The sequence below is a fragment of the Pituophis catenifer genome, unplaced genomic scaffold (genome assembly GCF_029215685.1).
Source record: "Pituophis catenifer annectens isolate HBS135680 unplaced genomic scaffold, rPitCat1.0.hap2 SCAF_14, whole genome shotgun sequence".
NCBI classification, from domain to species: Eukaryota; Metazoa; Chordata; class Lepidosauria; order Squamata; family Colubridae; genus Pituophis; species Pituophis catenifer.
In genome coordinates this window covers 2,213,676-2,235,542 of record NW_027256894.1, presented here as the reverse complement: position 1 = coordinate 2,235,542, position 21,867 = coordinate 2,213,676, and the positions used below count along the sequence as shown (strand labels likewise).

At 45.9% G+C, this 21,867-nt stretch overlaps 1 protein-coding gene across 3 annotated transcripts; it reads right to left on the bottom strand.

The window, feature by feature from the left end:
• Positions 1-590: 590 nt before the first annotated feature.
• On the bottom strand, positions 591-21,075 carry ANP32A (acidic nuclear phosphoprotein 32 family member A). Of its 3 annotated transcripts, none has more exons than XM_070953329.1 (8): positions 20,922-21,075; positions 8,916-9,065; positions 7,461-7,583; positions 4,998-5,196; positions 3,436-3,533; positions 3,186-3,246; positions 2,032-2,100; positions 591-1,578 (listed from the first exon to the last, which is right to left on the bottom strand). In XM_070953329.1, the coding sequence occupies exons 1-7, from the start codon at positions 20,973-20,975 to the stop codon at positions 2,039-2,041; spliced, it is 747 nt and encodes a 248-aa protein (XP_070809430.1). In that variant the 5' UTR covers positions 20,976-21,075; the 3' UTR covers positions 591-1,578; positions 2,032-2,038. The 3 variants fall into 3 exon arrangements, with proteins under 3 accessions (XP_070809430.1, XP_070809431.1, XP_070809429.1); XM_070953330.1 differs by having other exon boundaries at positions 591-1,532; XM_070953328.1 differs by having other exon boundaries at positions 591-2,100.
• Positions 21,076-21,867: the final 792 nt, after the last annotated feature.

Here is a 21,867-nt window from a genome sequence, read left to right as displayed (position 1 = left end):
AAGGCGGCATATAAATCAAATTTTTTAAAAAAAGGGGGGGAAAGAAGCCTCTGCGGAGGGAAATTCCCAACTAGAAGAGGATCTTCCCATAGGATCTAATGGAAATGGGAAACCAACGTGGCTACAGAGGTTGCTTGGAAAGCCCCTCATTAACCTGACATAAAAGGACAGATCTACCAGATACCTCATAAGAGGCATGCAAATCTGCTTTTTCCAAGAACTCTGAGTTGTTCCCATTTCTCCCCTAGAATGGCCAGGTCACTGTGGCCCACAGGAGAAAGAATATTGCAGAGTGTTCTGTTCCTGGAAAAGGAGCTTCTACACCTCATGGTTGCTCCCATTCTTCCAGAAGACTCCTCTGGGAAGCCTGAAAATGAGACGTTGGAGGTAGAGCCACACAACTAGGCCCCATCTTCTGTTACACCGCAGTATTTTGCATTGGTGGACTGAGCCATTGTGATTAATTCATTTTCATTTTTTTTAAAGTTTCTTAAAATAATTACAACTTTGTTCTTTTAAAAAAAAACTTTAAAATCAAGCAGCAAATTCCCACGTGGCCCATTTACTGCAATAAGCCACAGGAAAAAAAATTGTATAAAAAGATTTATTGAAATTCATAATTAACAAAGACATAAAACTCAAAAAGTTTGGCTCTTTGGGGAGCAAGAGGGAAGGTCGCAATGGTTGTGCTTGTTTATATACAGATGAGAAACTGACTAGAAAACACAAACCCACTTCTGATGCTCTAATTGAAGAGGGACATGAAATTAAATCTGTACATTCAACTAGGTACTTTGCAGTCAATTTACTGACTTTTTAAGAAAATACAACTTTTCTATCAGCAATCCATGCTCGTGTATGAAAAGAGACCCGACTGGCCTGGGCGTCCAGTACTGTCTCCTCTGGTAATTAAAAGCTTTGCAAAAATCTTCAGAGTACTGTAGACCACACGTGGAAACAGATTCTCATCACCTAATATCAAGGAGTTGTTAATATACTTTTATATATAGTATTTTACAGACCAAAATAGTACACACTTTAGTTAAAAGGGTTCAAACATTTTCTTTTTTTATTACAACTGTCAAATGCAATTCACCAGTTAACTCAGGAAATTAGGAACACTTTTTATATATATTTATAGATATTTTCATGACTGCCGTTTACAGAGAACTGCTCTAGACCCCCTCAATAGTCAGAATACGAACCAGGATCCTGCTGTATTCTTGAGCAGTTCCCATCCCGAGAGCTTGCCCAGTCATGCTCTACAAGATTTTTTAAAATAAAAATTTGCAAAGTCACCCCCACAAACCAAATAAAAAGGAGAGAAAGAGAGAGAGAGGAGAGAGAGAAATTACATAGTTGGTCACTATTTACAAACAGCCAAGTAAATGTTACCGATAGGAAGTGGAAGAAAAGGGGTTTCTGGGAACAGCAGCCATTCACAAAACAGGTAACAAGAAAACACTTGGTTATCAAGATGCTGCTGCTCCCCTGCGTTGGCGGCGGCTGGAATGCTCCCACGGCCAATTTTGCTGCATCCAGAAGAGAAGAAAGAAATACTTACAATATCCTCATAAACTGGTAAAAAAAAAAGGGGGGGGAGAGAAAGAAGCCACTGAGTCTTCAGGCCCAAATTATCCCTCCACCCTCCCTATTCCAGCCATCAATTTGAATCATTGTGGGAATCCTCTGGCTCATATTTATTTCTAAAAAGCTTTTTTTTTAAAAAAATCCAGAGTCCAGGATGAGCCACTCCAAAAAAAACAAATTTATCTCTTGCGTCGTTTGCGTAAACAGGAATAACAGATAAAATATTTTTTTCAGAAACAAAATGTAGCAGTCTGAGTGGCAGGTTTTTCTTTTTTTTAAAAAAAAAATGTTATTTTAATTCCCTTGCCCATAAAATTATGCATTTCCTTCTTGATCTCACAGCAACATTACATTCCAGGAAGGGGGTGAGAAGGGGTGAAAATACAGGGTATAAACAGTCAAATCACAATAGGAAACTTATTTCCCCCCAGAACAGATTACGTTGCATTTAATCTTCCTCCTCGCCTTCATCATCGGCCTCTCGTTTTCTCTTCTCCCCCCGGGCTTCTTCTGTCAAAGCAAAGGGTTGGGGGTCAGAACAAGGGACATCTCTCTGCCCCACAAACTACCTCCCCCCATGCAGCCCCAAAGAGGAGGGCTTCTGGAATGGGGGCAAAGTATTGCTGCAAAGCAACCCACTTAGGTTTAAGCCCAATTTCCAGCTGAGCAATAGCACTTAGACTTATATATCGCTTCACAGTGCTTTCCAGCCCTTTCTAAGCAGCCTTACAGAGTCAGCCTCTCACCCCCCACAATCTGGGTCCTCATTTTACCCACCTCGGAAGGCTGGAAGGCTGAGTCAACCTTGAGCCTGCTGAGATTCGATCTGCCAAACTGCTGGCAGCCGGTGATCAGCAGAAGTAGCCTGCAGGACTGCACTCTAACCACTGCGCCACCACGGCTCAGTGCTTAGAGCAAAGGCCAGGGCAGCTATGGGGAAAAGCAGCTTCTCCCGCCAGCCAAATTCAGCCCCACTTCCACAGGGAGCAAAGTTCCACTCTGCCCCTTTACAGTACAGGCTGCACCCAGCTGCTTAAACTGGTTAGCTAAGCACTGTTAAAAGCCCTGCACCATTTTCCTATATAAAATAGGTGCAAAGAGGAGGAATAAAATAAAAATATTAACCCAGAACTCTTTAATGCCCTTAGGGGCTATTTTTCATGCTTTTAATTTTAAATTAGCTGGTTGGTGTCTGTTTAATTCCAACGACATATTGAAGAGTTGCAGGCCACTCTATAAGCCCTCTAGTCAATAAACTAACTTTGCCCCAAAGAAATTCCCAGTCGCACCAAAAAGAAGCTACAGGCCTCGCGTTCCCCCTTCATATCTCACTTTTCCTCTGAAGAGCTCAAGGCAGGCTCACTGATTTCCCCCCCAAGAGCTTCCTTCTGAGGGAGTGGTTGGCTGATGGGGAGAGGCAACCCTAGAGTCACCCAGAAAGCTCCCTGGCTGCAGGATGACTTGAACCTGGCTTCCAGGCAGAGCTTAACCCCACCACAGCGTTATCAGTTGCTCTCTCAGATCCGGGCTACTGTCCCGATTGTTTAGCCTTTAAAAGAGGGCAAAGGTTTTCTCAAGGTTTGCTTTGCACATACCAACTTCTTCTTCCTCTTCTTCATCATCTACTTCACCATCATTATAACCCTCTTCATCCTCCTGCCAGAGAGAAAAGGCAAAAGTGTTTTATTGCATCTAGAACGTGCCTGATTTGGAAAAATTTAGTTTGCTTTGGAAGAGGAACTGCCATAACCGTATTCGGTATGAGGCAATTATCTGCTCTGGCTGATCACAGATCGCACCACTCCGTCTGGTCTGATTCTCTCCCCAAGTATCTCCTCGACTTACCTCTTCTTCTCCACTCACTTCTTCCTCTTCTCCACTCACATCCTCTTCTTCTTCTAATTCATAGTCTCCTAACTGAGCCTCTTCATCGTAGTCCTCTTCTATAAAAAGAAAACAGAAAAATCAAGCCAGTTTATCTCTTGTCCAATGAGAGAAGTCCATTCCATTTTCTTCTGGTCCTCCTTCTAAACCTTTGCTTTGTCTGTCCCAGGCCATCAAGTGCAAGAGCAGCATTACAGTCAGGACCAGATGGAGTCCTGAACTTTTGCAGGAGGAATGGGGCAGTGTGTGTGTGTGCGCGCCACTAAGCATGTACAGAAATATCAGATTCCCACTCACCCTCCTTCAGCTATCTGAAAGTTGGAGCTATCAACTAAGAGTCTAAATTCTGCATCTCAGATATTGTGATCACCTGGAATCTATCCTAGGGGCAGAACGCTGTGCAAGCAGAAAACAGACAGGTCCCAAAGGCAGAAGAGAGGCATTTAACGAAACAAAAGAACAAAATAAAGAACTTGTCTTCAGCAATGAACAAAGTTGCTTCCAGGAAACCCAAAAGGAAGACCAAGAACATTAAGCAACCTATCATGTAGTTCTCCCACTTCTCTCACCTCATGCAAATTGAAGGAGAAATGCTCCAAACCAGCTAAACCTATTTAAAACAGCAAAACCACCTGGTGTTTTTATGAAGTGGAACATAACAAGAGAAAAGAAGTGCAGGTCAGTTCAAAATATTTCTGAAGTTTAGTTTAATCAATGCTTACGTACCTATCATCTGCATATGTTTCATTTGTCAACTTTGCAAGGAATCTGCCTCTCCCGGAGCCTATACTGGGAGGACAGGATTCCCCACCATCCCCAGGCCGATAGTTCCTTACTTGCGCATGGCACATTCTGCACTGTGTGATAGGGCATGTCGCGAAAGTGCAGAGTGTGCCACGCATTTAAGGGAACCATGACACTAAAAAGAGCATGGATATAAGAAGCCCCCTCTGGACTGGATCCAGAGGAGTCCATCTACTTGAGAGTCACTGATTTTCAAGCCAGCAATCATGTCTAAAACTTGTTGGAAATTCAGAGCGCAGGTTGTAGGCAGTTGTTCCTGGCCTCTGCTGTCCCTTCTAAACAAAAGTCCCACTAAGCCATTGTACGTATCAGCCACTGAGTACTGTCTCTTCCTCCAATTTACTGTAATCCTCTTGAAAGCAATCTGCGGGAGTGGCCATTATCATCATATCCAGAAGTTGCGTTTCCAGTAATTTAAAGAGAAGTAAAATCAACCTTTAGATACTACCCCTGCTATTCAATGGTCCTCTTATATATTTACCCCACCGTTCCAGTGCAAGATGCCAATGTTCATCAATATTTGGTGCCAAGGAGAAGTACAGGGCACTGGAATCTAGGGATTTTTCAGGATTCATCCAGTCTCCTGCTTCCAGGGCAAACTGGAATGCTACAAACTGATACAAATAACTCTGTGGATGGTTTTACTGCATCAAATAAGGCAAAGATATGGAGCTTTGTTCTTGGGAGTCAACCTCAAACTAGGGATCAAGCTCACACACCATCCTCATCCTCCTCATCATCATCCAGGCCTTCCACGTAGCCTTCTGCATCTGAATCAGGGGCCTCTTTATCATTTCGATCGTAGCCATCCAGATACGTGAGTTGGGGGAGAAGTTTGAAGACGTTGTCTCTGTAGTCATTCAAGTTAGTGACCTCACAATTGAAAAGATCTAAACTCTTCAGGTTTTCTAACTTCTCCTGAAAGAAAAAGGAAGGGGTTCATTGCCAACCCTCAGCCCAACACAATTGTGTCAGAATTATAACAAAATAAATCCTCCAAATATATAATCAAAGGGCTTCTTAACTAGAAAGCATTCTATCAATCTGGCTAGAATCAGATTTGGTCTACAAGAGGTTTGGAAGTGGCCTCATTCAGGTGGGCTGGATTGAAACTGGAGCCACAGATCCCTGGGAGTCTGCAAGGCAGCTGTCCAAAGCCCCAATGGGAACAAACCCTGACTGCAGGTTCTCAAGGTGTGCCAGGCATTTTAAATCCCATGAAGGAAGCCGCCTCCTGTTTGTTTCCAGCCTACAGGCAACATCCCTTTAGGCAGCCACCAGAGGGAGATGCAGAAGCCTACCATGCTCCCTGGCCAAGCCATCAATAAAGCCGTATTTTATGGTGTTGGAACAGGAGACGAGATTCAAGGCTACCTTCAGCCACAGAAGCTCACGGGATGATTGGGCAAGTTTCACTCTGTCACCCCAACCTACCCAAACTGTGTGGAAGAAGAGGCTTCAGGTGCTTAAATATCAGTGTATATTAACTAAAAGTATCAAATACCTATGACTCTTCTTATCTGTTCGTGTCAGCCCTGAAAAGGCTTCTATTAGATTTTTAAAAAAAGGAAGAGAAGTTTATTTATTGGTTCGATATATATGCCGCCCTTCTCTGGAGACTCAGGGCGGCTTACAATGTGTTGAGCAATAGCCTTCGTACTTTTTTGTATATACCTGCTTAATAGGGCTTTCGGCCCCCCCTAAGCAGTGTTCTTTTTTATACAAAGTCAGCTTATTGCCCCCACAATCCGGGTCCTCATTTTACCGACCTCGGAAGGATGGAAGGCTGAGTCAACCTTGAGCCTGGTGAGATTTGAACTTGCAGTAATTGCAGGCAGCTGGTGCTACTTAACAGCACTTTAGTCTGCTGCGCCACCAAGGCTCTTAGTCCCATCCGATGGGGGAGAGGCTGCCAAAGACGCCGCATAGCACTATACTTTTATTGTTTCATCCTTATACACTCTTTTTCCTTCCGTACTTTCTCCATTTTAAAGTGTATTGACTTTCTCAGCAGAAAACCAGCATGGACAAAGTGCAACAGAAGCTGCAATCTGGAGGCCAGAAGCAGACCCAAAAATGTTGCCAGTCGCCATGTTACTCAGTCAAGGTTCAGGGCAGCTATTCACAGGGACTGAAAACAGGCACAAGGACAATTGTTGCCGCCCAGTTTGGGGGACAGCTGTGCTACGTCTGCCTATCCTGAGCTGCTACCTCCCTTGAGGCACCCCAGGCTTCTATGCTCCTCCTTTATTTTCTGACTTGTCCACAAATATTGTTTCTATGGATCTGTCTAGAAAGATAAAGAGTCAAGGAAACCGAGATTGTTTTAAGTTTAGAAAAAGGGAGGAAAGGGGGAAATTATTGCCTGGCAAACTGAAGGGAGTATGGAAAAGCATCAAAGTTTAAAAATGCAACACTAACAGTATGAAGTCTAGGCTGCCAAGGAGGACCAAAGGAAGGAGGGAACTATCTCCTGAGTTAATTTGGAAATGTCTCCTACTCCACTGAAAGCTACAGAAATTTGTCCTTTTCATCATCTGGCTTACAGGGTTTTTTTCTTTTTTACTGCTCAGGAATAAGGTCGACCCCAGGAGTCATAATGAAAGGCAGTCAAGAGTGGGTAAGAGAACCCAATTCCTTGTTCACTTGGGCCCTGTGACAGACCAGACGGTGCTTAAGCAAAAAAGGAATGGGGAGGCCAGAGAGGCTGCAGGGCAAGTATGCAACTACAGCAGAGGTGCCAAACTCGATTTCATTAAGGGCTGCGTCAGGTTTGTGTATGACCTTGGGGAGCGTGGCCAGGGTGGGCATGGCCAGCTCAACATCATTCATGTCAGGGGCGCCTGTGGAGGCCAGAGCGCTCTGCCAGCGAAAACAGAGCTTGGGAGGAGCAGCCTTCCTGAGATCCGTTTTCACTGGCAGAGGGCTGCAAGCTGTCGCAGCTGAAAACGGAGCTCGGGCGGGCCATGCACGGCCCTCCCGAGCTCCGTTTTCACTGGCAGAGACACTGCAGGCAACTCCTTTGCTGTTTCCAGGGCGGCTCCGTGGGCCAGATCTAAGCATCCCGCGGGCCGAATCCAGCCCGCAGGCCTTGAGTTTGACATCCTTGAACTACAGGAACAACCCCAGGAGTATTGAGAACTGATCAGCAAGGGTTCCCTAAGAAGTCTACGTGGACTCACCAGAGGTTCTATTGTACTAAGATCCTTTATTTTGTTGCCACTTAGGTTTAGATGTGTGAGGTTCGGACATTTTTCTGCCAATACTTCCAGTCCCCCTGAGATTCTGTTGTCACTCAACTCGAGCTGAGGAGATAAATATTGAGACAAAAAAAAAAACAACAACTATATTATTAATTTCTTAGGATGATATAGCATTTGTTGTCCAGTATCTGTGCACATATATCACCTCACAGAGGACACATCCCTTTCCTGAGGCCCCAACAATCTGAAATTCCACCCTGATACCCCCCAAAAGAATGAGTAAAGGTATATGGTATAAAGGTATATGTTCCAGACACAGAGGGTTTAGGAGAGGTTTGGAAGGAAATGAAAGCAGCAGCATCACAAAGCTGCTTGGAGAAAGCGAGGAACTGGAGAAGTGAAAGAGAATGAAAGAGGAGAGGGAGCTTGGAGAGGAGAGCTGGTGAAAAGTTTTGGAGTGGAAGACATAGAGCTTGTCTGAATCCAAAAATAGATTGGGAGCCAACAGTAGGGCTGGTGGTTAATGGCACTGGCAGCCATCAGAACAGCTGTACAAAAGAAAACCAAGACACAGGGCAAACATAGCACACCTGGAAGCCAAGATAAAGCTAAGCAGGCAACATCTGCAGAGGGAAGGTGGGCTGTGAGATGATCATTCATTCATTCATAATAGGAGAACAAGGAAAGTCACAAAAATAATGATGGAGCGGAAAGAAGGCAGAATGGGGAAAGAGGCCATGCAGGCAACAGGATAGTATTTCCTAAAGAAGCATGGAGAGTCAAATGTAGAGCAGAGAGACGCCAACCAAGAGAACAGCTGAATTAACACCTCCACTGAGACGAACAAAAAAGGCTGCTAGCAGAAGGGCAATGAAGCCAAAATGTAAAGGCTAGTGGAGCCAATAGTTTCGATAATGAAAAGGAAACAAATTTTGAACAGAGAGTGAGAAAAGGGAAGCAAAAGGGCAGGTCTTAGCTGGGTATCAGCAGCAGCAGCAGCAGCAAAGAAGAGCCAGGATGATTCCAAAGGCAAAATAATTTTGACCTGGCCAAGAAAATGCTACCAAGGGAGAAAAGAAGGGGAGCTGATGGGGGGCAGGGGCTGCCAGTGCTTCTGCCACCCTGTAAAAATAGGAGCCTGCACAACCTGAGCCAACTATCAAATGAGGCCAAATTGGCAGCCAGGTGGGCAGACAGGCATGTAAAAAATGTGTGTGTCGGCTGCAGAGTTATAATAAACAAAAGCAAGAAATATTAGGAAATCCCTGCACTTTACACTTTACAATTAGATGTACCACGTTTATTAAAAAGATCCAAAGCTTTGCTTTATTATGTAGTCACATAGAAACCTCCATTCAACCCTGGTTCAAGGGTCTTTTATATAAGTAATTATTGGGCGTCATGTTTTTTTCATAAAATAGAATGACCACCTACCTTCTTAAGTTTGTTTAACTTTGGTAAGTTTACAACTGAGGTGAGGCCTACATTGATTGTACTTAATAGTTCCAGCTCTTCAAATTCATCTGTGAGGCCTTCAATTTTTCCTTCATTTGACCTGCAGTTGTCAAGAACAAGTTCTTTTACCTGAATACAAAAAATAAGTAAAATAAGGCTTAGTTATGTCATTTTCAGGTTCAGTCACCCTTAGTTACAACTATCAGATGAAGGAAAGGCACCAGCCCCGAAAGAATGGGACTTTTCAATAATTACCATATAACATTATCATTAGCATAATAACATCCCCCCCCACTATGTGAGGTGGGCCCTCAATCTCCTGGCCCTTCGAAGTATCTATAGAGCCCCTGCCTCTGTGAGCCCCTGCCGCCTGGCTTGGGGCTCACAGAGGAGCTCATAGCCAGCTGGCTGGCTAGTGTCCTCCCCCTGCCTTTTAATGTTGAATTGTAACAATTTGGCTTCTTTTTTAAAATTTTATATTCAGGTTTTTTGTTTGAACATTTTATTTGCACACTGCCTAGAGTTCCTGTGAGGGAGATGAGAGGCTTCTAAATGGATAAATAAATAGGCATTTAACGTATCAGAGTAATTGATATAGCCTTCAGAAGATTCTAGAGAGGTCTCGACTCTCTGATCTATTCCAGGCTTGCTTCAAGCCAAACCCACCAACAGTATTTCGGAGTAAATCCCACTAAATTTAAGAGGACTAAATTTCAAAATGACCAAAGAGTTGCATGAACACTTCAGGCTAGAACAGAGTCACTATGTAGAACAGAGGTCTTCAAACTTGGTAGCTTTAAGACTTGTGGACTTCAACTCCTAGAATTCTGGGAGTTGAAGTCCACAAGTCTTAAAGCTGCCAAATTTGGGGACCCTGATATAGAAGGTGGGAACACTCATAGTTATTTCACTTCAACATAATTCTGTCCATCTGTATCTATAACATGAAAAAAGCAGACAGGCCTAAAGTCACATACCAACAAGTGTAACTGGATGCAATACAGGTAATCCTCGACTTACAACCGTTTGAAGTTACAACGGCTCTGAAAAAAGGGACTTACGATCAGTTCTCACTTATGTCCATTTGTAGCATCCCCGTGGTCACGTGACCAGAATTTCCGTGCTTGGCAACTGGCATGTCTTTATGACGGTTGCCCCGTCCCTGGGTCCTGTGATCACCAGTTTAACAACCTTCCCAGCTGGCTTCCAACAAGCAAAGTCAATGGGGGAAGCCAGTTTAATGACCGCATAATTTATTTAACAGCTGCAATCATTTGCGCAACTTCTGTGGCAAAAGGTCATAAATGGGGCAAAACTCACTTAATAACTGCCTTGCTTAACAACAGAAATTTGGGGCTCAACTGTAGTCATAAGTCGAGGATTATCTGTACTGACCTGGAGTACCTTTGCTGGATTAAAAATATGTGTTTTTAGGCCAGGTACGCCATCTCAGTGAGTGTTTCCAAAGTCAACTCTTATGAGAATAAACTCAAGTAATTCTCCCATGGTTGCCGTCTCTTGTACTGCTGGAAGAAAGGCAGATAACGAATACGACAAGCCCCCTTCCTCCCTCGGCTGAATTGCTGATACTGTTGGAACTCCAAACAAACACAGTCCGATTAATGGAAAGGAATTCCAAATGAATTTGAAAGGGAGAGCTGTCCAATCACTTGGAAAGAAAACTTTGCTGCAGTTTCAACTAATCCAGGTTCAGAGGACAACTGAACAAAATCATTCACTAGCTGGACTATTTCACAGTCTCTGTGTTGGCCGACAGCTGCTCTTTTTTAGTTTTTTTTTCAAAATACAGACCTTCACAACTTGCCATAATGCTAAATCCTGGAATTGTGCTCCTTTGTTGAAGTCAATTTAACAGAATAACAGAGTTGGAAGGGACCTTGGAGGTCTTCTAGTCCAACCCCCTGCTCAAGCAAGAGACCCCATACCATTTCAGACAAGTGGCTGTCCAGTCTCCAGTGATGGAGCGCCCACAACTTCTGGAGGCAAGCTGTTCCACTGGTTAATTGTCCTCACTGTTAGGAAATTTCTCCTTAATTCCAGGTTGCTTGTCTTTTTGATTAGCTTCCATCCATTGTTTCTTGTCTTGCCTTGTGGTGCTTTATAGAATAATTTGACCCCCCTCTTCTTTGTGGCAGCCCCTCAAACACTGGAATACTGCTATCCTGTCGCCCCAATTCTTCTTCTCTTTAGACTAGCCAAACCCAAATCCTGCAACCCTTCTTCATGTTTCAGTCTCCAGCCCCCTGACCATCTTTCTTGCTTTTCTCTGCACTCTTTCCAGTCTCTCAACATTGTTTTTCTATCGTGGTGAGCAAAACTGAATTCAGTATTCCAAGTGTGGTCTTACTAAGGCTGTATGAAGCGGTACAAACACTTCACATGATCTTGATACTATCCCCGTTAGCGGAACCTAGGATTGCATTGGTGTTTTGGCTGTTTTCTCACTGAAATTTGCCATTCCATATGTCAGGTCACTCCTCACCTTTTGTCTTCTGCATTTCGGAGTTATCAAGATACTAACACTAACAAACAGAATACTTGCATGTTTTCAGGAATTGGAAATGCTGGGGCTTTATTCTTCTTGCATGCATCTCCCTATGTAATCTTCTAATTGAATTAGATACATAAACAGAAGACAGTGATATGGAAAAACAAACAAATAAATAAACAAATAGCAGCTATACTATAATTCTTCCTCCTTCTGTTCTTATGAAAATCAGATGGTGCATTGGCTTAGCTGAGGGCCTGTGTGCTGTTTCAGCATAAGAAATTTAGATAAATAGTAATCATCATCATCTTCTTTTAATGACCCCATAATCCCTTGTCGGGTGGAGTTTGGGCAACTGAATGGAGCTGAGTATTTACTGGCCGGATGCCCTTCCTGTTGCCAATGTGGAGGTTTTTTTCCAGCAGATATATTCTCATTGTGTCCAGAGAAATATCTGCCTCTACCTAGGATCGAACTCACAGCCTCCTGATTGTGAGGCGAGAGCTCCACCTTCAGGCCACCACACCACTCATTTAGATAAATAGTAATGGGAGGGGGGAACCAAACTCCCTTTAAGGCACCAAAGTGCACAGGATGGGCGTAATCTTATGTGGAGAAGCTGTCCACCTCCAATTGTTAATATGCTGGTAGTCCTCAAATTACAACCATGATGGAGTCTGCCTATTATGGTCTAAATCGTAACAGATGTAAAGTGGGTTGGTCATGTGAGTGACTCAATGTCACTTTTGGAATGCACTTGAAAAGGTACGAAGTCACAATATGCCCCTTTTTTGATTTTGCCAATCCAGAGGAACTGAGAACAGCTGGGAGGCCACCAACTCTTTAACTAGGACATTGAGATTGCCTTTATTCTACCCTTCCGTCTACAGTGACTTGCTCATCTATTTCAATTTAATGGTCCCTCTTTTCTATTAATTAAATTGAACTGTTTAATTGAACTAATTGAATTGAATTAACATGAACTGAAAGAGGTTCATATTCTTTGTTGCCAGAACATGCTTTGAAATTTTGCTTTCTTGAATTGTTCATTTTGTTACCATGAAAACAATATGGTAATTACTCAATGTTATTAGAGAAAGCCAGTTTGATCTAGTGACTAAGGCACAAAGCGAGGAAGCAGGAGACCGTGAGTTCTAGTCCTGCCTTAGCCATGAAACCAACTGGGTGACCTTGGGCCAGTCCCTCTCTCTCAGCCCAACCCACATCACAGTTTTGTTCTGTGGGAAAAACAGGAGGAGGAGTATTATATGTGTTCACCACCTTGAGTTATTTGTAAAAAATAATAAAGGCAAGATATAAATACAATGAAATAAACAAATGTCAATAAATAAATGTCAATTTGTTCAGATTGCAATATTTACTTATTAATAAGACAAAGATAAAATCCTTCAAATTCTTACTGGTCCAGTTTCCCTAATCGATTTCAGTATCCATATGTCATTGCAGAATTGCAAAAACAAGGGGAGAAAGTAGATATTAGACTGAATCTGAAAATATCTCAGAAGAGCATCTGCTGAGCCTTGGTCTAAATTGGACCATTTTTTTCATATTCGGTGGTTATGTGAAGTCTTAGTACTGCTTTATACTGCACTGGTAAAACCACACTTGGACTACTCCAGTAACAAAGAGAAAGTCTGGGTTGACATGATAGCTGCCTTCCGATATTTGAGGGGCCGTCCTAGAGAGGAGGGGGTCAACCAATACCAGTATGGAACAAATCTTAAAAGCTGAATTCCCATTTTAACATAAAATATTCCTGTTCAAAATATACTGAATTGCTTCCATATATAATAACTGCTACTATTATACTATATGCTTCTTACTGGAAAATTGTCAGATCCCTTCAGTGGAAGCACTGGCTAATCAAGTTGTGGGAATATGCTTTGAAGTCTGAAGTAACTTTGTACCTTAAAAGCAAATTTCACATGCTTCAGCTTGAAATCATTCACAGACTATAATCTAATAGATGGATTGTTATCATACACAAAATTGAGTTTTATGCATACTGTAGAATCTAAATTCATTTTAGCAATGTAGACCGAACTCATATAGTATATAGTTCCAATGAATAATTTATATTGTGTTCATCATGGTTCCTCGTATTCATTTTAGCCCAATAGTGGTTTTTGTCCTTTAATGTGGTGTGATATTAAACTATTTAAAATGATACCATTGATTATATATTGGAAAGGTGTAACTTCTATCATGGCAATAACCTCCACAACTTTTTAAAATCCCTGGTTTATTTATCCCTATTATATTTTTTTATTTATGTCACATTCTCTTTTGTACATTTACATATTTTCTTCAAACAAAAAAAAATTAATCTTCTCTCCTTTTTAAATTACATAGCTCCCTTAGTAGTGTGTGGAAATGTAGAAATAATATGTCTTGGATTCGGTAAAGTACTTGACAAAATACTCCATGACATTATGATTAGCAAGCTAGTTAAATCTTCTCTGGATAAACTAACAATTTAGCAGATGCACATCTAGCTTGAAATCTTATTTAATAAGTAGTCATGAATTCTCCCTCAATCAATGAAAACGAAGTCCCAAAGTCCAGCACAGAACTTTGCATTGGGTCCCACACTCCTATTCGAGATTTAGATGAAAAGGGGGAGGGAATGCTTACACAGGTAGTCCTTGACTTACAACAGCTTATTTAGGGACTGTTCAAAGTTACAACAGCACTGAAAATAGTGGCTTATGACCGTTTTTCATAGTTACGATCTTTGAAACAGCCCCATGATCATGTGATCAAAATTCTGGTTCATACTTATGACCGTTGCTGTGTTCCAAGGTCATGTGATCACCTTTTGCAACCTTCTGACAAACAAAGTCAATGGGGAAGCCAGATTCACTTAACAACCAGGTTACTACCTTATCGACTGCAGTAATTCACTTAATAACTGTGGCAAGAAAAGTTGTAAAATGGGGCAAAACTCAAGTAACAAATGTCTCACTTAACACAAATTTTGGGCTCAGATGTGGTCGTAACTTGAGGACTACTTGTATTTGCCAATTACAGCAGAATCAGTGAGAAGACAGGGAAAAAATCCAGATATTAGGCTGGAAAAAGATTTTGGAATAGTAGTTGCCTGGAGACTGACTTCAAGTCTACAGAATGACATGGTTGTAAAAAAAGATATGTGTAATTTTAATTTATGTTAATAAAAGCACCTGAATAATCCAATTTTGGGCTCTACACTTAAAGAAGGGTGCATGGAAACTATCAACTATCAGAATCAAAGGGAGATTCTGAGGATGGAGAGATAAATTAAATCACATGAGAATATAATGCAACTGTTAGTAACAAGCTTTAAAAAGAGAAGACAAGGAAAAATCTAATAGTACTCATCAAATAATTCTTCAAATAATTCAATGGTTGTCATGCAGAAAAATAAATTCTGGAGAAAAGAGCAAGGAATGGATGAAAGTTACAATACTGTAATTCCAATGGACTATTGGGAAAGAAAACTGCTAATAGTAAAAGTCGTTTGACAAGAGCCATCACATGCAGATACTAGGCACCAGATTTCAGGGATATTTTAATCTGGATTTCTACAATCAAGCCGTAGGTTGGACTTGAGGGTCCAATGCAATCAATCCAGTATCTGTCAGCATGTAAGGGTAGATGCTAATCAAGCTATTAGTAATAACACTCTAATTCTACCAGCCTTTAAGAACACCAAAGCATCATATAAAGCACCATTTGCATTTAAACACCACTAGTGCATTTCAACTAACTGTTACTGGCTGCACATTTGGTCTTCCCTGGGCTAAATCCCACTTCTTGTTTCTTCAATATTGCATAGCCCATAAAACTGTTATCCAAAATCAAGATGTGGGAAGGAGGAGGGCAACCCATGGCTTGCCTCTGCTTACAAAACCCTCTTCCGCAACACTTGTAGGGGCAGTGGTTCTTCCTCCCTCCCTCCCTCCCTCCCTCCCTCTTCTGCTTCTGCCATTGCAATGCAATTGCTATTATGTTTCCATCTGGGAGGCTGGAATTGCCACTCTGGCCACCTGTGTGAGGATTCTATGGTAGCTGAAACACTCTTGAAACAACTCCACTCTGGTTCGCAAGGACTAGTGAGGTTGAGGACTCTATGGCTGACCACAGAAACACCTTTTCTCTGATTTCTGGGAGTGGTTTTAAGCATCTATAGGGCCTCCCTGAATCCTGGGGTTGGAAGGGACTTGGGAGTCCCCACCAGACAGGAATGCTCACTGTCCTCAACCAATTGTTATCCAACCTTGGCTTTAAAAGTTCCAGAGATGAAGTCCCCAGGACTCCAAGGAACTGCCTGCTCCACTGCTGAAGAGGCCTCACAGTCAAGAAGTGTTATGGGAGCTTGGGGGGAGGGGGGGATAGTGACTTTTTTCTGAAGGTTCTGAGTGTGTAAAGCAGTAATAGATATTGTTTACATGCACTTCAACCAATACAACTCGGGTGCAATTTTGTGGCCCCAACATTTGTCCATGCATGGATTAGAAATATTTGTAAAAAGTGTTAAACCATAATGAGACAAACTTTGTTTCTTGAAGAAGATTATACCCGAAAGAAAACACAACTTTCATTTTGAATCCCAAAGCATTAGTCTCTCATGGCTCTTATTGACAATTTTAGATGGATTTCATTGAGGGTCCAAAGGCTGCTACAGAAATGAGCTCAGGCTGGCTTTTATAGTTTTTACTATTTTAAAGTATTTGTGGTTTGCAGGAGACGTTGCATATTTGCAACAAGATCTAGATGTTTTAAGATCTTATTGTAAGATACCTTATTATAAGAACAAAAATCATATTTTTTATCTGGGGATTTTGGTTATGATTGTGTCTACTGCATTCTCTCATTTCTATTGCTTATGTCTTCATTATAGATTATGTGTACCGATACCTTTAAGTATTCAACAACAGGAAACTAATTAATTTTATTTATTTATTAGTTTATAATATGAAATACAAAAGAAAATAGGAGGGAAATAAGGGAAGAGTAAAGTGTAGAGCAAAGGGAAAAAAAGGAAAGGTGTTGACTTCTGACTCCTTTATTATAAGGGAGTTGGAAGTCATTTTTATTAAAATAAAATTAAGGGAGACTAATTAATGAAATATGAGTTGCTTTCTCAAAACTTTGTAGGCAGGTTTATTGGTTTTATCCATTTCTATTCAATTCTTTTTATAGGAATTCCAATGTAGCAGAAAAACCTGCTCACTTCTGTACTTGTGAACTATTCAAAGAGCCTCTGCAATCTGAAAGCAAAGTGGATTGAAACTACTCAGATATATACCCAGACTATATTAATTTCCCAAAACCACAGTTAGCAATGAGTTCACTTTCATTTCACCTATGGTTGAATCTGGATCTATGTCACCTGAATGTGCTTTCAGAAACAAAGTAACTTTTTTCTTATACTCTAAACTCACCAACTTCAGAACTGTAAGTATTAAAAAGCCTATATGCAAGCGGGATGGAGTGACCCCCCCAAAAAAACCCTACTTCAGGAAGTTTAGAAGGCTACTCCACAACATAGAGAGCAAAGAAAAAATATCATGTTGCACTAGAATTTGGAACACGCTGCAAACAGCAGTACCATACTAACAAGCTACTGCTGTATTACTAGTAGATCAAAAGGGTTTTTCTCTTGTTGCATCAAAACTGTAAAGTGTGGTTAAGTAACTGAAATGATGAGCTGAGATTAGGGAGTTCCAAATTCAAGTCCATCTTCAGCCCCATGAAAATCCAGTGATCATTTTGGACCAGTGACTCCCTCTCTTTTACCAACTTCATAGGACTTCTCTAAATTCATGACTAAGATAAATCTAGTAAAATAAAGTTCATGGACAGAACTATATAGTAGTTGAGAACTACAGAGTTTGTAATTGTTACACAGTCATCCCTAAGGTGGGAGATGAGAGGTGGTGACTTCAAATGTGTTGCTACAGAAACACAATGGAAGGGCACATGGAATTCTAGAAAATATTCGCTATATCCCTGACCCCTAGATGAATGCAGAAGGCAGGGCCTCCTGATCCCACTGCATTTCAAAAGCATTTAAGCATAATACCCCGTCATGCTCTGAATGAAATCACATTCTCACTAGATCAAATGACTTGATGACTTGGGACTTTGGCGCCTTAAGGGCCACTATATGTTCCTCCCTCCAGATCTGGAGCCCTTCCAGATCCCCTGCCCATCAGAGAAAGGCAAGCGCTTAATAAAAGTAGGCTCTATTGGAGAAGGCCTTTTTAAATATTTGGAAAAAAATCAAGCTGCTGAAGGCCACTTGCTGAATATTTTTAGTTTGATCTATAGCTAATGGCTTTTCTGCTGGCTGTTTGCTGTTATTTTGACACTAATTTTCGATAGATTACAGCTTTGTTTTCAAGTTGTTTATTTAGTGAACTGTTCCGAATCCACCTGGTGGAAAGAAGAAGAATTTAAGCTTGTGAAATTAGATGTTTAAAAACAAAAGTCCCTGGCTTTGGTGATCCTGAAGTTTGTACCTTACTTGCATGCACAGAAGCCTGAAATTCTCAATTGCTTTTTCATTATATAATTAACGAATGTCTTTTGTAAATCAGCAGGATTACAAGAGTGGTGGGATAATCCTGTACAGCTATCTGGAAGCTAGTCTCACTGAATTCAAGATTTATTGCCAGGAAATCAGAGACAAATTTCACCCTCAAGAGCCCAAAAAAGCTCATGAGAATGAGAAACAGTTATGAATAAAACAGAAGAGTGGTTTTTTCAAAAAACAACTGCAAATTGCACCAATTTACCACAAAGCCAGGAATTAAAACAGAAGGTATCATGCCCTAGACTAAGTATTGTAACTTATACATTTGGTTCTGAGAGCAATCCTCTTAATTCAGCAAAATTTACATGAGAACTGTGTTCATAATTTCAATTTCCTACTGATTTCACCCGATTTCTTTTAAATCGCTTGCATGCATTTTTTTTCTATTATTGCAAAAATATCCCCACAATCTCCAACCTAATAATCAATACAAAGAATACCAGGAAAAAATTTCAATGTAAAATTTTATTGAATATTAACTAGGTTGCCTAACACTTTTAAGCTGTTTTAATGTAAAAAAAAAAAAAGTAAATTCTGATTTGGCAAAATTCTCAAGAGTACTAAATGAAAATTTTGTGAACTATCACATTCTAAGTAAGTTCTAAATAGCCGAATTTCTCTATTTCTCCTTTTGAGCGGCTGTCCCCAAGACTCCATGCTTTCTAACCAATACATTCAAGGAACTCCATCTCTCCATGAAGCATGGAGCATTCCTAGAGTTCACAGAATGCTGCGGAGCCATCTTGACACAAGAGTTGACTCTTTACCAGGAGGAGATTTTACAGGTATGAGACTGTTGAGCAGAAGACAAGGAGAAGGAAGGGCGGCAAGAAGTTATTTTGGTAGCAGCCCTCAAAATTCGGGGGGGGGGGGGGCAGTCCCTTCGCTAAGCCTCCCTGCCCAGCAAGGAAATGTCCGCTGCAATCCAGCCTCGGCGGGGACCAGCTCCGGAGGGCTCTGGCCGAGGCCTTTCGCGTGAAGAAGCGGACTCGGTCGGGGAGCGGCAACGGGCGCTTTCCCGGGCAGGTAAAAGTGGCCAGAGTCGGCTTGGCGTCCGGGGCTGGCAGGGCAGGGCACGGGACGGCTTGGCGCGCGGATGCTTTCGCCTCTTGGAAGGGGCAGTGAACCGCCTGGCGACCCGGGAGACCGCCCGCCTCTGCCCCCCTCCCTCGGGAAGCGACCGGCACTTGGCTCCGCGTCCCTTCAGCCCCAGCAGCCCGTCCCCTCCTGGGCCCGCCAGGCCAAGTGCGCGCCTTCGCTTCGGCGACAAAATGGCAGCCCTGGAGAGCGACGGCGGTGCCAGGCTGGGCGAAGACAGCCGGCGGCGGGAGGGCGGCCTCCCCTCCCCCGATCGCCGCCTCCTCCCTCCCCGGAGCGGAGCCTCCCTCAGCCTTCCGGGCCGGCGGCTGGGAAGGCGGCCATTCTGGGCGCGCGTTCCGTAGGGCGCACCGAGGCCAGCGGGCGGGCGGACGGGCGGGGGGCTTCCTCCGCTGCCTCTTCCCCCCCCCCCGAGGCCGGCAGCCCACCAAGCCGCCCCGCGCAGGCCGCGTCCTCCGTCGCCGGGGGTGGGGGCGGGCAGGAACCGACCCCGCGCTCCGCTCGCTCGCTCGGGCGGCCCTTTTTCCTCGCTGCAGTTCGGCGGGGGAAAAAGATGGCGCCGTGTCCTACTTCGGGCGGGCGTGTGGCTGGCGCGGCGGAGGCCGGCTGCTTCCGAGGGGGCGAGCGAGCGCGCTCTCCGCGGGCCCCGACCGGCCGCCTGTTTGCGCTCCGTGAGCCGGAGGGGGGGAGCAGGCGGGCTGCGCCCGAGGGGCCTCCGAGCGCCACCCCCCCCCGCCGGGCCGCCGCTCCCCGAGCGCCAAACCGGCCTTCATACGTAAAGCGCTTGGGCGGCGCGGCGCGGGGGGAGGCTGGTGGCGGGAGCGGCGCTTGGCCGGGAGGCAGGTGACACTCCGGGCGGGGGGGGGCAGAACTGCGCGGCCGGCCTTACGTAAAGCCCCCCCCGCCTCGGCGGAGGAAAACATCTCCCACCTGGGTGGGGCTGGGCGCGAAGCGCTTCTCGGAACGGCGGAGCCCCAAGTTCTTTCACGGCCCCCCCGCAACCTCAGTTTCTCCTTGGGAGGGAAACGCAGCGCCTCCGCCTCCGCCCCCCCCCCGCAACTCCACCGGGCAGGCGGGCCGGGCGAGTCCGCGGACAAAGTTTCGCCTCCCAGGCAGCCTCCAGCAGCATCCCAAGTTCGGGCCGAGGCCGCCGCCGCCGCCCCCTCCCTCCCGAGCGGGCCAGGAGGGCGCGGGGGGGAGGAGATGAGGCCTCCCTTCGCCCCCCCGCCGCCGCCCCCCGAGCGCTGCCCCAGCCCGCACATCTGGGGCGGGGGAGGCAGAGAAAGGGCGCGTTCATGAGGACTACAAAGTTGCAAATATGGCTCCCCGGCCAACCGCGCCTGATCCGCGCCGCGGGAGCGACCCATCCGGCGGGCGCCCTCAACTTGCGGGCGACCCCGGCCTCTCGCCGGCGACCCCCACCGCCCGGGGCGCTCCGGGCAAACTCCGCCCGAGCGCAGGACCAACTCGGCCGCCTGCCCGGCTCGCTCCTCTCTCCTTCCGGCCGGGCGACGAGCCCTCGCCAGCCGCCCCCTTCCCCCGGAGACCCGGCGGACGGGGGGGAGGGGGAGCGGCTTCCCTCCCGCCATCTCGGCCACGGACCGCCGCGCGCGCTCGCCCCCCCCGTGGGCACCTCAAGGGCAGCGGCGCAGCACCCGCGACGGCAGCCGGCAGGACGGCGCCCGGCGCTCCGCAGTGTGGCTCCCCGCGCGCCCCGCCTGGCCGCCCCGGTCCCTCCCGCCGCCGCGAAGCCCCCCGCCCGCCCGCCCTGGCTTACGTCGGAGGGCGTCCTGTTCCGCAGCTCTAAGTGGATCCTTTTCTTCATGTCCATGTCCCCGATTCCGCGGGAGGCTGCCTGGCTCCGCCGCGCGCCGCTCCGCTCCCTCTTTTGTATGGACACCGGTGGCACCAGCAGCGGCCCCCCCCGCCCGCCCCCCCGACCAGAGCCAGCGCGCGAGGCGAAGAGGGACTTTGGGCGCTCAACCAGCTCCGCTCGGAATCCCCCAACGCCGCCAACTAGCGCGCACACTAGCGTGATGGCCGCGGGGGCGGGCGCTCCGCGAGAAAAGGCTCCCGTCTGACGGGCGGGCGGCGAGGCCAACCGGAGGGCGCGGGAGGCCGGGCCGGCGGCCGGCGTGCCAATGGGAACGCGCGACGGGCCGGCGGGGGGAGACGGGCCGGTCCCTGACGAGGGAGTTGCGGAGCAGTCGGCGCGAGCTGCGGAAGGGGCCGCTGGCTGGTTGGCGGCGGGGCGGACGGCCGCGCTCGAGCCGCAGCGGGCGGGAGTCTCCGTGGGCGGGCCTGGCCGGGCGCCGCCTGCCGGTTCGCGGAGGCCCCCGTCCGCCTTGTGGGCGAGCGGCCGAGGCGGCCCTTCGGGGCGGGCGACGGAGGAGCCGCTCGCGAGGAGGAAGCGCTTCTGAGAGGATTCGCCGGCGGTCGGAGCTCGCGGTGCTTTCTCGGCCGGAGAGGACGGAGTTGCTCTCCGGGGCCCCGCTTCGAGGGACGGATCTCTCGGCCGCCTTTTCCGGCGAAGCGACGGAGCATCCCCGGCTCGGAAGGGAGGGGAACGGCGACCGGGCCGGGCATTTCTAGCACCCGGAAGGGCTGGTTTGGGGGGCCGCTTATAAAGGGGAGGCTGGGCGACTGAGGACTTCCGGGCGCTACGGGGGAGTCGGGGGGGGGGGGTCTCCTTTCCTCCGGTGTCGGACGCGACCGGGAACTCC